Below are 14,829 nucleotides of genomic sequence, written 5' to 3' on the forward strand. Positions count from 1 at the left end.
TGTCCACTGTGCCACCAGGGAAGTTGCTCTAAACATGAATTTTAATTTGCTTCCATTTTGTCTGTTTTGAATAGTTCAGGTGTATCCAGCTTTCTACTGTTAAAGATACCACCATTAACATTTTTGTGCATAAATCTTTGCCCACAGTTGGAATTATTTCTTTAGGGTACATGTTTAGAAGTAGAATTGGATTAAGGAGTATAAGCATTGCTGACTCATACTACCAAATTATTTTTCACAAAGTGTACTGATTTAAATATCCACCAGCAGCATGCAAGTACTCATTTCATCTTACCCCTCCAGCATTGTTTTTTTTTTTTTTGCTGCTCCTTGTGGCCTGTAGGATCTTAGTTCCCTGATCAGGGATTGAACCTGAACCTGTGCCCCCTGCAGTGGAAGCACAAAGTCTTAACCACTGGACCATCAGGGAAGTCCCTGCATTGTTATCCTTTGTAAAAAAATTTTGCTCATTTGATAGTTTTTAAAAATCTCATTTTTTATTTGCATTGTTTTGATTACAAGCAAGTTTGAACTTTTTCTTATGATTATTAGCCCTTTGTGTTTCCATAGATGAATTCCTCTTCTTTGTCCATTTAACTTTTGACACCTTCCTTAGTGTTTTCCTTATTCATCTATCCTTTTATACTCTTCAGTTATTAAGACTATAAAGCCTTTATCATTTTACCAAATATTTCTCCAAGTTTTTATTCTGTTTTATTTTTTGACACACAGAAGTTTTGTTTTAAATATTTTAATCTGTATGTTTCCTCTATCTTCTGTCACCTTTAATGCAGATTAAAATCCAGTGATTAAGTAGGTATTCTCTTATTTTTGCTCTAATTCAATTTTTTTTTAATTTAATCTTTGATTTACCTGTGGTTTACTCTGATAAAGTAGTGTGATATATTTAATTTGGTCTTTCCCCTAAATAGTTACTTTTCCTAGCTCCTTTGTTTATTGATTTGTAATGGCTATTTTTATCATATATTTGATTCTTACTGAATCTAATTTTTGCTTTTACTTTTCTTTTTGCAGATCCTAGTCCCTGTGACTTTGTAAGGAAATGGTAAGACTACAGATATAGTACCATTTTCCCAGACTTTACTAGCTGAATGGGGCACTCAATCTGGGGCATTTGAGGTGAAAGCCTGTCTTGGGGGTTTTGAGAAGATTCCTATGCTTTCCCTTTGTCATAAGGCCCTTTTCTCATGGTAATTCCTGTGGGAAAAAGGAAAGAAGAGAGGTGAAGTGATTAAAATGAAGATTTAGGAGAACTCTTCTTATATTCACTCAGTGCTTACTTGTTTGCTCAATGCTATGTGTGTCACGTAATAGGGCTGAACCTTTAAGGGACTTGGGATTCTGCACTGACAATCTCATGTCATAGATTTTGTGAAGCTCCAAGTTAATGTATCCCAGTCTCCTCTTGCCTCTAATTCAAATTCAGTAGTTAATGAAATTTCAAGAAAGTGACCTCTATGGAAAAAAAATGTGTGTATGTGTGTACATACAGTGTATAAACTAGATGCCTCCTGAAAATAGATGCTTACTCTTGGTTTGGCTAAGATATACTTAGAAGAGGTAACAGAATAGAATCATTAAAGAGAAAATACCAAGGGTTCATATCAATGGCTCATATAGATGAGAAGTAAATAATATCAGATTTTATTTTATTTTATTTTATTTTTTTGCGTTACGTGGGCCTCTCACTGTTGTGGCCTCTCCCGTTGCGGAGCACAGGCTCCGGACGCGCAGGCTCAGCGGCCATGGCTCACGGGCCCAGCCGCTCCACGGCATGTGGGATCTTCCCAGAACGGGGCACGAACCCGTGTCCCCTGCATCAGCAAGCGGACTCTCGACCACTGTGCCACCAGGGAAGCCCAAGAGAGTGTTTTTAAAATGTCTTTGTTTTTACTGTTATACTACTTGTTGCTTTTGTTTTATTGCTTAATTTGGTTTGATTCTGTGAGAAAATTGTTCTATCTCCATTTTCTATCCCTGTCCCAGTCCTCTCAAACAATCTTGTTAAACAAATGTGCTGTACCTGATTGTTATAAAAGAAAATATTTTCTGAATATAAGCAAAATAGTCAAGTGTAAAAGAGCATTTTGACTGACAGAGAGAATTATTTGATTCAGACCTGAAATCATTTCCATAATTGTTGCTATATAAACATATATTTATTGCTCTGCACCTAAGGTAAGGATTTCCAAAACTTTCTTAGCTGTTGTCAAACTATAGGAGACTAATTATCAATGAAGACATGGAACAGCAAGGGAATCCTTATTAAAAAAAAAATTTGCCTTCAAGAGTTAAAATCCTTCGACCACATTTTCTTGTTTCTGCACAGGATCACGACTAGACATTGTGAGGTAATATAATACCTGAGAGAGAAGGGAAGCCTGCCTTAAGATGAAGAGATGTAGGTTGCAGATGTAGCTATGGTGACATAATACACAATAAGTGAATGAAAAGGAGAGATATTAATCAGACCTCCACATAGGATTAGCAGATGTTAATGAGATAATTTCCAATAGAAGTAACAATCCAATTTAAGTATCTATAGGAATAAACGAGGAAACTGTCAACTGTCTTGTGTAAAATGGTACATTAAAAGAATATTGTTTAGCTGATGAAGAAAAGGTAGGGAGGGAAATCTTGGCTTGGAGGTGATGATGGGAGCCAGAAGCTGACTTGCTTGCAAAGATTAATATATAATAAAATGTTCTGTCTGCACTAAGGCTTGCTGTTTTCCTCTACCAAGCCACCTCCCCTGGAGTTGGCTCAGGCTGTCTCAGCAGGGCTCAAACAGTACCTGCATGTCAAAACCATTGTTTTATTGAGTAAGGGTGTAGTTTTTTGGTTTTTTTTTTTCCTTCTGGCAATGGACAGTGTCTTCATTGTTTCCTGACAGTAACATGTCTTAGGGATTGCATTGTATCAATTACATAGCAGATCTCAAACTTTCACCACGAAAGGATCTTTTGGTTATCTCAATCCACCACCACGATTTCATGTTTGGAAATATTTTTTGTTGTTATTGTTCATTATATTTGTTAACTTTAAAAAAAATTAAGGACATGCAAAAGTACTAAACAGAGTCTTCTATCTGCCTGAAGTAATGTATGGAGTTGATATAGTTCAGAAACAAATTTGGTGTTTTGGGGAGCCTCAACAGCCTGTTAGTGGGTGGTGTCAAATTCCATTTGATTTTCTGAGATGTTCTGAAGGTTGTGGACTCCCATTATTGTCTTCACAGATCTCCTAAGGTTTGGGGAACTTTAGGCTGGGAACCCTTGAGGTAAGCATCAGAGTAGTCCTGAGGGACAAAATGCAGATAAGGTTAGTTGCAATAGGAAAGGGGGTAGTTAGAAGAGTCCAGAATATGACACTGGGGGAAAAGGGTGTAGAAGCGGTATACTGTTCTTACTGCCTTCAAACCTGTATTTTACCTAGCAAACTCTTTGAGTGATAACACAGTTTAAACAATCTTAAATGTATTACTTTATCTGGTTTACTGATGGTTCCATGATTTTCCCTTATAAGATGCTTAAACTCAGTTTATATTTTAAACAATTAAATACCAATTCAATTCAATTCAACTAGCATTTACTGAGCGTTTACTATTATGCATGCAAGGTATCATACTAGGTGCTGTGAATGAGAAAGGAAAAAGGAACTAACATTTATTGAGTACTCACTCCATGGTTAGAATGTGCTAGGTACATAACCCTCCAAGATGGATATAGTTATTTTTATTTACAAATGAGGCTAACTGCACTGGCCTCCTGTTATTTTTCAGACATATAGGCATGCTTCTGCCCCAGGGTGTTTGCACTTGCTATCACTGCTTCAATGGGATGATCTTTTCTTGAAAAGTTTATATACCTTATCCTTGTTCAAATATAAGCTGATCAGTGATGCCTTCTTTGACCACCCTATTTAAAATTGCAACCCCGTTCCCCTCTACATACTCCTCATCCCCTTACTGACTTTATTTTTCTTTGTAGCTCTTATTGACATCTTATATACTGTGTATTTATTTTTTCATTATTGTCTTTCCGCCCTGACTTGAGGGCAAAGATTTTGTCTGTTTTGTTCCCCTATATACTCTCAGTCCTAGAACACTACTTGTTACATAGTAAGTGCTCAATAAATATTTGTTGAACAGATGAATGAAAGCTGAGAGAATTAAGTAACTTGCTCCGGGATAAGAAAATAGCACTTCATTTAAAAATAAGAAAACACAGAATATCCATTGTTGGTACTGGAATAATAATCTCTTACATGAGAAAAATGGTTGGATCAAACGTTCCATGTTTCTAAGATTGAGTGCTGCCACCATCACACTGGCCTCAGGGGAAATGTTCCATTGTTAATACTGTGGCCTGGGTGCGTGCCTAGAATCCTGACTTGCATTTCTCTGCTAGCACAGCTAAGGCAAGGCATTAAGGGGCAAATAAGTCATTACTAAAGGCTGAGGGACAACAAAAGTTGTTGAATTAAACAGAGAGTAACATGGAAATAGATAAACTGATTGAAAGATTTCAGCTTGATCTTCAGGATGGATGGCCCAGTTTTGTGACTGTACAACCTCGGGAGTTCCTGTTAATCCCCCCTTGCCTCCTCCCACTTTTTAAAAGGAGCTTCATGATGCATCAATCACCATTTAATTAGGAAGACTTCATGTAAGGGTTTGCCCGAATCCTACCTGACACCAGGCAGGGCCAGAGCTTATTTTAACATAAAGAGTTTAGAGCTTATTAGAGAGCTCAGGCAAGTGTTAGGGAGAATGCTTTTCCTCTCACCTGCCTTTTTGTACATAGAAGCACTTTCCTTGAGTATTTCTGGCCTCTTTCCTTATCCCATAATTAGACCCCCCAGGGGGTAGAAGTGACATTTGTTTGATGGGATTGGGAGAGAGAACTGGTCACTTCTGGGTCCTCTCTCTCTGGGACCTGCTTATCTACACTGAATGATCTTTGTGATCTGCTTTCTGTCACATAGCAAACTTAGCCTCTGAAGGGGGAGGCTTGCAGCCTTGGGGGACAAGTTCAATACAGGGATGTCAGGGATCTGCAGGACTCTCTTCAATATCATCTTATCAATAACAGAGGAAGTATTTTTTTTCTACTTGTCTGACTTCTGTGCCTATTTTTCAGTTAGTTACTAATTGTGGTAGGCAAAAAGCGTTGTTATTTATTGGGTCCTTCAAACTCCAAGCAAGTACATAAATAATTATAACATGAGCTATAGTAAAATATGTGGTGTATTAGTCTGCATAGGATAGGCAATGCTGCAGTAACAAACAAGGTACAAAACTCTCAATGACTAGATGCAATAAAAGTGTATTTACCCCTCATGTCACGATCCAGTGTGAGTTAGCTGGCTGTGCTGTACAGAATATGTAGTTTCTAGGGTCACTGCAACAGGAAAAGAGAGAGGGAGGAGGAGGACACTAGTTCTCTCTCTTTTATAAAAAAATTTTTATTGAAGTATAGTTGATTTACAATGTTGTGTTAGTTTCTGCTGTATAGCAAAGTGAATCACTTATACATATACACATATCAACTCTTTTTTTTTTTAAGATTCTTTCCCCATATAGGTCATTACAGAGTATTGAGTAGAGTTCCCTGTGCTATACAGTAGGTTCTTATTAGTTATCTATTTTATATATAATAGTGTATATATGTCAATCCCAGTCTCCCAATTTATCCCTCCCCATCCCCCCCGCCAGGAAACTAGTTCTTAAGTGCATTGCCCTGGAGTGATACCCAACACTTCTGCTGAACGTAGACATAAGTGGTCACATGGCTTCAAACAACCGCAAAGGAGGCTGGGAAATGTAAAGGATCACATGGATACTTGGGGAGCACAAACTGTGTCTGCTATCAGTGGATTCAGAATAGTCAGGGAAGGTCCAAGGGAGCAGAGTAGGGCAGAACAGGGGATGAGCAGTACCCAGAGTATATTTTGCCTGTTTCATAGTTTTCTCAAAGCCAGATATTCTGTCTGAAATTTATCTATACAGTCTCTTCAGAATCCAATGCCATCAAGCCATTTACAAAATTACTTAAATTACTTAATATGAAAATTGTGGGAGTTTGCCATTAAGTGTGCATTTTACCTGGGTTCTTCTGGAGGCAATATGCTCTTGGTTATATTGTATATATATATTATCTTTGTTTTATTATGTACTGTATTTTTAATGATTTTAGAAGTGAGTATTTTGGGTCCACAATATTTTTGAATACTTTGCACTTTTTAGCACTCTTCAAATCACATAAAATAGAGCATGTGGAAAGGAGGGCCTCTGGAGTGTGGAGTTGCGGACTTTGGAGAAGCTGCTGGCCTCACTGAATGATGGAACAACCTACTGAAGGCACAGCTGAAGCAGCAGCTCAGATATAATTCTTTTTGAGGATGGTGCCTACAGACTCTAGGACAAAGTATCTACTTTGAATCAAATAAATTGATGTGGTTCTGTGGCCCAATAAGAAGAATACAGTGGTGACCAGGCCCTCCCCTCAGGAAACTTGCTCAAGCCTCTTAGATAGCCTCATCCACCAGAGAGCAGACAGCAGAAGTAAGAAGAACTACAATCCTGCAGCCTGTGGAACAAAAACCACATTCACAGAGAGATAGACAAGATAAAAAGGCAGATGGCTATGTACCAGATGAAGGAACAAGATAAAACCCCAGAAAAACAACTAAATGAAGTGGAGATAGGCAACCTTCCAGAAAAAGAATTCAGAATAATGATAGTGAAGATGATCCAGGACCTCAGAAAAAGAATGGAGGCAAAGATCGAGAAGATGCAAGAAATGTTTAACAAAGACCTAGAAGAATTAAAGAACAAACAGAGATGAACAATACAATAACTGAAATGAAAAATACACTAGAAGGAATCAATAGCAGGATAACAGAGGCAGAAGAATGGATAAGTGACCTGGAAGACAGAATGGTGGAATTCACTGCTGTGGAACAGAATAAAGAAAAGAAGAATGAAAAGAAATGAAGACAGCCTAGGAGACCTCTGGGACAACATTAAACGTAACAACATTCACATGATAGGGGTCCCAGAAGGAGAAGCGAGAGAAAAAAGACACAAGAAAATATTTGAAGAGAGTATAGTAGAAAACGTCCCTAACATGGGAAAGGAAATAGCCACCCAAGTCCAGGAAGCGCAGTGAGTCTGATACAGGATAAAGCCAAGGAGAAACACGCCAAGACACATAGTAATCAAAATGGCAAAAATTAAAGACATTATTGAAAGCAGCAAGGGAAAAACGACAAATAACATACAAGGGAACTCCCATAAGGTTAACAACTGGTTTCTCAGCAGAAACTCTACAAGCCAGAAGGGAGTGGCATGACATATTTAAAGTGATGAAAGGGAACACCCTACAACCAAGATTACCCAACAAGGATCTCATTCAGATTGGAGGGAGAAATCAAAAGCTTTACAGACAAGCAAAAGCTAAGAGAATTCAGCACCACCAAACCAGCTCTACAACAAATGCTAAAGGAACTTCTGTAAGTGGGAAACACAAGAGAAGAAAAGGACCTACAAAAACAAATGCAAAACAATTTAAAAAATGGTAACAGGAACATACATATCAATAATTACCTTAAACATAAACGGATTAAATGCTCCAACCAAAAGACACAGGCTCACTGAATGGATACAAAAACAAGACTCATATATGCTGTCTACAAGAGACCCACTTCAGACCTAGGGACACATACAGACTGAAAGTGAGGGGATGGAAAAAGATATTCCATGCAAATGGAAATCAAAAGAAAGCTGGAGTAGCAATACTCATATCAGATAAAATAGACTTTAAAATAAAGAATGTTACAAGAGACAAGGAAGGACACCACGTAATCATCAAGGGATCAACCCAAGAAGAAGATATAACAATTATAAATATATATGCACCCAACATAGGACCACCTCAATACATAAGGCAACTGCTAACAGCTATAAAAGAGGATATAGACAGTAACACAGTATAGTGGGGGACTTTAACACCTCACTTACACCAATGAACAGATCATCCAAACAGAAATACTAAGGAAACAGAAGCTTTAAATGACACAATAGACCAGATAGATTTAATTGATATTTATAGGACATTCCATCCAAAAACAGCAGATTACACTTTCTTCTTAAGTGCGCATGGAACATTCTCCAGGATAGATCACATCTTGGGTCACAAATCAAGCCTCAGTAAATTTAAGAAAATTGAAATCATATCAAGCATCTTTTCTGACCACAATGCTATGAGATTAGAAATCAATTACAGGGAAAAAAACGTAAAAAACACAAACATGTGGAGGCTAAGCAATACGTTACCAAATAACCAAGAGATCACTGAAGAAATCAAAGAGGAAGTAAAAAGATACCTAGAGACAAATTACAATGAAAACACGATGATCCAAAACCTGTGCGATGCAGCAAAAGCAGTTGTAAGAGGGAAGTTTATAGCTATACAAGCCTACCTCAAGAAACAAGAAAAATCTCAAATAAACAATCTAACCTTACACCTAAAGGAACTAGAGAAAGAACACACAAAACCCAAAGTTAGTAGAATGAAAGAAATCATAAAGATCAGAGGAGAAGTAAATGAAATAGAAACAAAGAAAACAATAGCAAAGATCAATAAAACTAAAAATGGGTTCTTTGAGAAGATAAACAAAATTGATAAACCTTTAGCCAGACTGATCAAGAAGAAGGAGAGGACTCAAATCAATAAAATTAGAAATGAAAAAGGAGAAGTTACAACAGACACCACAGAAATACAAAGCATCCTAAGAGACTACTACAAGTAACTCTATGCCAATAAAATGGACAACCTAGAAGAAATGGACAAATTCTTAGACAGGTATAACCTTCCAAGGCTGAACCAGGAAGAAATAGAAAATATGAACAGACCAATCACAAGTAATGAAATTGAAACTGTGATTAAAAATCTTCCAACAAACAAAAGTCCAGGACCAGATGGCTTCACAGGTGAATTCTATCAAACATTTAGAGAAGAGCTAACACCCATCCTTCTCAAACTCTTCCAAAAAATTGCAGAGGAAGGAACACTCCCAATCTCATTCTATGAGGCCACCATCACCCTGATAGCAAAACCATACAAAGATACTACAAAAAAAGAGAATTACAGACCAGTATCACTCATGAATATAGATGCAAAAATCCTCAACAAAATACTAGCAAACAGAATCCAACAACACATGAAAAAGATTGTACACCATGATAAAGTGGGATTTATCCCAGGCATGCAAGGATTCTTCAATATACACAAATCAATCAATGTAATACACCATATTAACAAATTGAAGGATAAAAACCATATGGTCATCTTAATAGATGCAGAAAAAGCTTTTGACAAAATTCAACACCCATTTATGATAAAAACTCTCCAGAAAGTGGGCATAGAGGGAACCTACCTCAACATAATAAAGGCCATATACGACTAACCCACAGCAAACATCATTCTCAATGGTGAAAAACTGAAAGCATTTCCTCTAAGATCAGAACAAGACAAGGATGTCCACTCTCACCACTATTATTCAACATAGTTTTGGTAGTCCTAGCCACAGCAGTCAGAGAAGAAAAAGAAATAAAAGGAATACAAATTGGAAAAGAAGAAGTAAAACTGTCACTGTTTGCAGATTTTATTATACTATACATAGAGAATCCTAGAGATGCCACCAGAAAACTACTAGAGCTAATCAATGAATTTGGTAAAGTTGCAGGGTACAAAATTAATGCACAGAAATCTCTTGCATTCCCATACACTAATGATGAAAAATCTGAAAGGGATATGAAGGAAACACTCCCATTTACCACTGCAACAAAAAGAATAAAATACCTAGGAATAAACCTACCTAGGGAGACAAAAGACCTGTATGCAGAAAACTATAAGACACTGCTGAAAGAAATTAAAGGTGATACAAACAGATGGAGAGATATACCATGTTCTTGGATTGGAGCAATCAATATTGTGAAAATGACTATACTGCCCAAAGCAATCTACAGATTCACTGCAATCTCTATGAAATTACCAATGGCATTTTTTACAGAACTGGAACAAAAAAATCTTAAAATTTTTATGGAGACACAAAAGACCCCAAATAGTCAAAGCAGTCTTGAGGGAAAAAAACGGAGCTGGAGGAATCAGACTCCCTGACTTCAGACTATACTACAAAGCTACAGTAATCAAGACAATATGGTACTGGCACAAAAACAGAGATATAGATCAATGGAACAGGATAGAAAGCCCAGAGATAAACCCATGCACCTGTGGTCAACTAATCTATGATAAAGGAGGCAAGGATATACAATGGAGAAAAGACAGTCTCTTCAATAAGTGGTGGTGGGAAAACTGGACAGCTACATGTAGAAGAATGAAATTAGAACACTCCCAAACACCATACACAAAAGTAAACTCAAAATGGATTAGAGATCTAATTGTAAGATTGGACACTGTAAAACTCTTAAAGGAAAACATAGGAAGAATACTGGGTTTTTTTTTTTTTTTTTTTTTTTTTTTGCGGTACACGGGCCTCTCACTGTTGTGGCCTCTCCCGTTGCAAAGCACAGGCTCCAGACACGCAGGCTTGGCGGCCATGGCTCACGGGCCCAACCACTCCACAGCATGTGGGATCCTCCCAGACCGGGGCACAAACCCATGTCCTCTGCATTGGCAGGCAGACTCTTAACCACTGCACCACCAGGGAAGCCCAGGAAGAACACTCTTTGATGTAAATCATAGCAAGATCTTTTTTTGATCCACCTTCTAGAGTAATGGAAATAAAAATAAACAAATGGGACCTACTGAAACTTAAAAGCTTTTGCACAGCAAAGGAAACTACAACCAAGATGAAAAGACAACCCTCAGAATGGCAGAAAATACTTGCAAATGAATCAACAGACAAAGAATTAATCTCGAAAATATATAAACAGCTCATGCAGCTCAATATTTAAAAAAAAACCAACCCAATCCCAAAATGGGCAGAAGAACTAGATAGACATTTCTCCAAAGAAGACACACAGATGGCCAAGAAGCACATGAAAAGCTGTTCAACATCACTAATTTTAGAGAAATGCAAATCAAAACTACAATGAGGTATCACCTCACACCAGTTAGAATGGGCATCATCAGAAAATCTACAAACAAATGCTGGAGAGGGTGTGGAGAAAAGGGAACCCTCTTACACTGTTGGTGGGAATGTAAATTTATACAGCCACTATGGAGGACAATATGGAGGATCCTTAAAAAACTAAAAATAGAATTACCATATGACCCAGCAATCTCACTCCTGGGCATATACCCAGAGAAAGCCATGATTCAAAAAGAGTCATGCACCACAATGTTCATTGCAACACTATTTACAATAGCCAGGTCATGGAAGCAACCTAAATGCCCATCGACAGATGAATGGATAAAGAAGAGGTGGTACATACATACAATGGAATATTACTCAGCCATAAAAAGGAACAAAATTGGGTCATTTTTAGAGACTTGAATGAATCTAGAGAGTGTCATTCAGAGTGAAGTAAGTCCAAAAGAGAAAAACAAATGTCGTATATTAACGCATATATGTGGAACCTAGAAAAATGGTACAGATGAACTGATTTGCAGGGCAGAAATTGAGACACAGATGCAGAGAACAAACTTATGGACACCAAGGGGGGAAAGTGGCATTGATATTGGGATTGATATATATATACACTAATATGTATAAAATGGATAACTAATAAGAACCTGCTACATAAAAAAAAAAGAAAATTAAAAAAAATCACATTAGATAAGACATTGGTTTTTCTTTCTTCCTCTAATGAGATTTGTTTGAGTAGGAGTCATCTAATGTAATCATATTTGTTAAACATTCTCTTTGAATTAATCAGCTGGTATTTGTTAGTTCTTTTTCTAGGAAGAGAATTCAAGATCTTTCTAGGCCTAAGAAACAATGGGGAGCCCCAGACAGGTAAGGCAATAAATATTATGTAGTCTTGTGTGTGATGATGTATTCCTTACATTAAGTAGGTAAGTATTATTCTTACCTGTCCACTAACTGGATCCACTGAACCAATATTTTCACCTCAGTTGAGTCAACACATAGAAGGCAAACCCTAGGTCATTGATTCTCAAATTTGACTGCACACTGGAATCACCTGGAAAATTTTAAAACTGACTGATGCTTGAGTCCTGTTCCCAGAAATCCTGACTCATTTGGCCTAGGGTGCAGCATAGGCTTCAGGAGTGTTAAAAGCTCCCCAGATGATTCCAATACGCTGATGGCTAGTGAAAACACAGAGAGAAGAGCTCCCCAGATGATTCCAACCGCTGTCCCAGGGCATTATTCCACACTCACGTGAAACATTTGTGTCTATCCTCCAAGTTCAACTTTGTTGCTTCTAACAGCTGGTCCTGCTGTCTCTAAGCCCCTGCCTAGAGCATATCTGTGTTCTAGATTTCCAGCAGGCTGGACCCACTGTCTTTCCACTTTTGGTCACAGGACTCCCCCTTTTCTTTTTTGGCTCCCGAGTGAAGCCTGATTTTTTTTTTTCTTTTTTCTGATCTCCTATTGCTTTTTTATTTTTTAAATTAATAGATTTTATTTTTTAAAGCAGTTTTAGATTTACAGAAAAACTCAACAGAAGTACAGAGAAAGTTTCTATATTACCACCCACTAGTTTCCCCTGTTATTAACATTATTATCTTGCATTAATGTGATACACTTGTTACAATTAATGAATGAATATTGACACATTATTATTCACAAAAGTCTGTAGTTTACATTAGGGTTCACTTTTTGTGTTGTACAGTTCTATGGGTCTTGACAAATGCATAATGTCATATATTCATTACTACATTATTATACAGAATAGTTTCAGTGCCCTAAAAATTACCTGTGCTCCACTTATAGATCCCTTCCCTCTCTCCCTCTTCTTCAGACCCCTGGTGACCACTGATCTTTTAACTATATCTATAGTTTTACATTTTCCAGATTGCCATATAATGTTGGAATTGTACAATGTGTAAATTTTTCAGACAGGCTTCTTTCACTTAGAAATATGCATTTAGGGTTCCTCCATGGCTTTCATTTCAGCAGCAATTTCTTTTCAGCATTGAGTAATATTCTGTAGTCTGGATGTACCATAGTTTATCTGTTCACCTACTGAAGGACATGTTGGTTGGTTCTGATTTTTGGCAGTTTTGAATAAAGTTGCTATAAATATTCATATGCAGGTTTTGTGTAGATACAAGTTTTCACCTCATTTGGGTAAATACCTAGGAGTGCAATTACTGGATCATATGGTAAGAATATGATCTTAGCTTTGTCGGAAACTACGAAACTGTCTTCCAGAGTGTCTGCACCATTCCCACCAGCAATGAATGAAAGTTCCTGTTGCTCCACAGTGTCATCAGTGGTTTATATTTTAGCCCTTCTAATAGGTGTGTAGTGCTATCTTATTATTTTAATTTGCAATTCCGTAATGACATGATGATGAGCGTATTACATATGCTTATTTGCCATCTGTATATTGTCTTTTGTAAAGTGTCTATTCAGATCTTTTGCCCACTGATCAGGTTGTTTTCTTATTGTTGAATTTTAAGAGTTCTTTGTATATTTTGAATACCAGTATTTTATCAGATGATATAGACTGAATGTTTATGTCCCCTTAAAATTTATATGTTGAAATCCCAACCCCCAGTGTGATGGTATTTGGAGGTGGGGCCTTTGGGAGTTGATTGGGTCTGACCACCTGGTACAGTGCTTTACCCAAACTGGGAGCACAGTGTAGATAAGTGGCATGCCCATTTTTTGCTGACCTGACTATAAATTACAGTGTTAACTACATGTTGGCAGAAATAGAACTATCTCTAATAGGTTCATTTTTGGTCAGCATCTTTTAAGACAGTAGATACAACAGTCTTGTTCTTACTTCCATAAGTAGTTTATTCAGCTTCTGATGTCTGGAAACTGTAAAATTTTGTAATAGAGATAGTTCTTGAAGTGAAGTAAAATTAGTAGAGAAGACATCAAGAGCCTTTTCTAAGATGCCAATTAGCAGTGAATTTCTTACCATTATATTTTTCTGCTTTTTAACAGAAAACTGTTTTGGGGAAATCAAGATCCTATTCGCCCTGTTTCCCGGAATGCTTTGAAGGCTCAACTGACCAAAAGACTTGAGAACCTTGCCCAGCCTAAGGAAGTCTCCCACGAATATGTACCTAACAGGTTAGTATTTGTGTGTTATCAGGAACACAAATTTATTGGGGATTAGGGATTCTATATCTGTTTCCAATCTGATGCTACAGTAAAACTTTTCCAGAGCAACATCTAATATTTAGCTGTTGCAGACTTGTATTATATTTTATAGTGTCTTGGCTTATCACAAGTTTGATTTTTTAATAAAATAAGGTAGTATGCAAGGATATGTACCATATATAACACTGTTGTGGGTGAACTTATTTGTGCATGAAACTGTGAATTTTGTATACCACCCATGGGCATGGTTACCATAAGTTAATTAGGGCATCTAAAGGTAATAATGTTAAGACTTTTGACGCCCATTGCAAATTTGTTTTTGGTGCATGTTTGTTGAATGACTGGACTTTCTGCTGGTTGACTCTTTGAGGAAAGATGGTGAGGTGTAGGGAAGATGGGTACAGGCAGTGAGGGAGTTTAAAGTAAAGAAAAAAGTGAAGATGCTATTATTTATCTGAAATTTGGTTTCCATGATAATTGAGGTAGCCATTTCTCTCCTCTTTCAATATACAACTTTAGTCAAAAGTCAGCAAA

General features: G+C 37.2%; 1 protein-coding gene across 1 annotated transcript in view; it reads left to right on the forward strand.

Moving 5' to 3' along the window:
- Positions 1 to 14,829, forward strand: part of SPMAP2L (sperm microtubule associated protein 2 like) — a gene marked incomplete at its 5' end in the record, with an annotated part of 57,893 nt that overhangs the window by 15,628 nt on the left and 27,436 nt on the right. Inside the window, 3 exons of the mRNA XM_079919986.1 lie at positions 1,036 to 1,066; positions 11,941 to 12,006; positions 14,137 to 14,265. Of these exons, the coding sequence (XP_079776112.1) occupies positions 1,036 to 1,066; positions 11,941 to 12,006; positions 14,137 to 14,265 (226 nt within the window). The remainder of the gene's footprint in view (positions 1 to 1,035; positions 1,067 to 11,940; positions 12,007 to 14,136; positions 14,266 to 14,829) is intronic.

This window comes from Stenella coeruleoalba, assembly GCF_951394435.1.
Source record: "Stenella coeruleoalba genome assembly, chromosome: 4".
Taxonomy (NCBI): domain Eukaryota; kingdom Metazoa; phylum Chordata; class Mammalia; order Artiodactyla; family Delphinidae; genus Stenella; species Stenella coeruleoalba.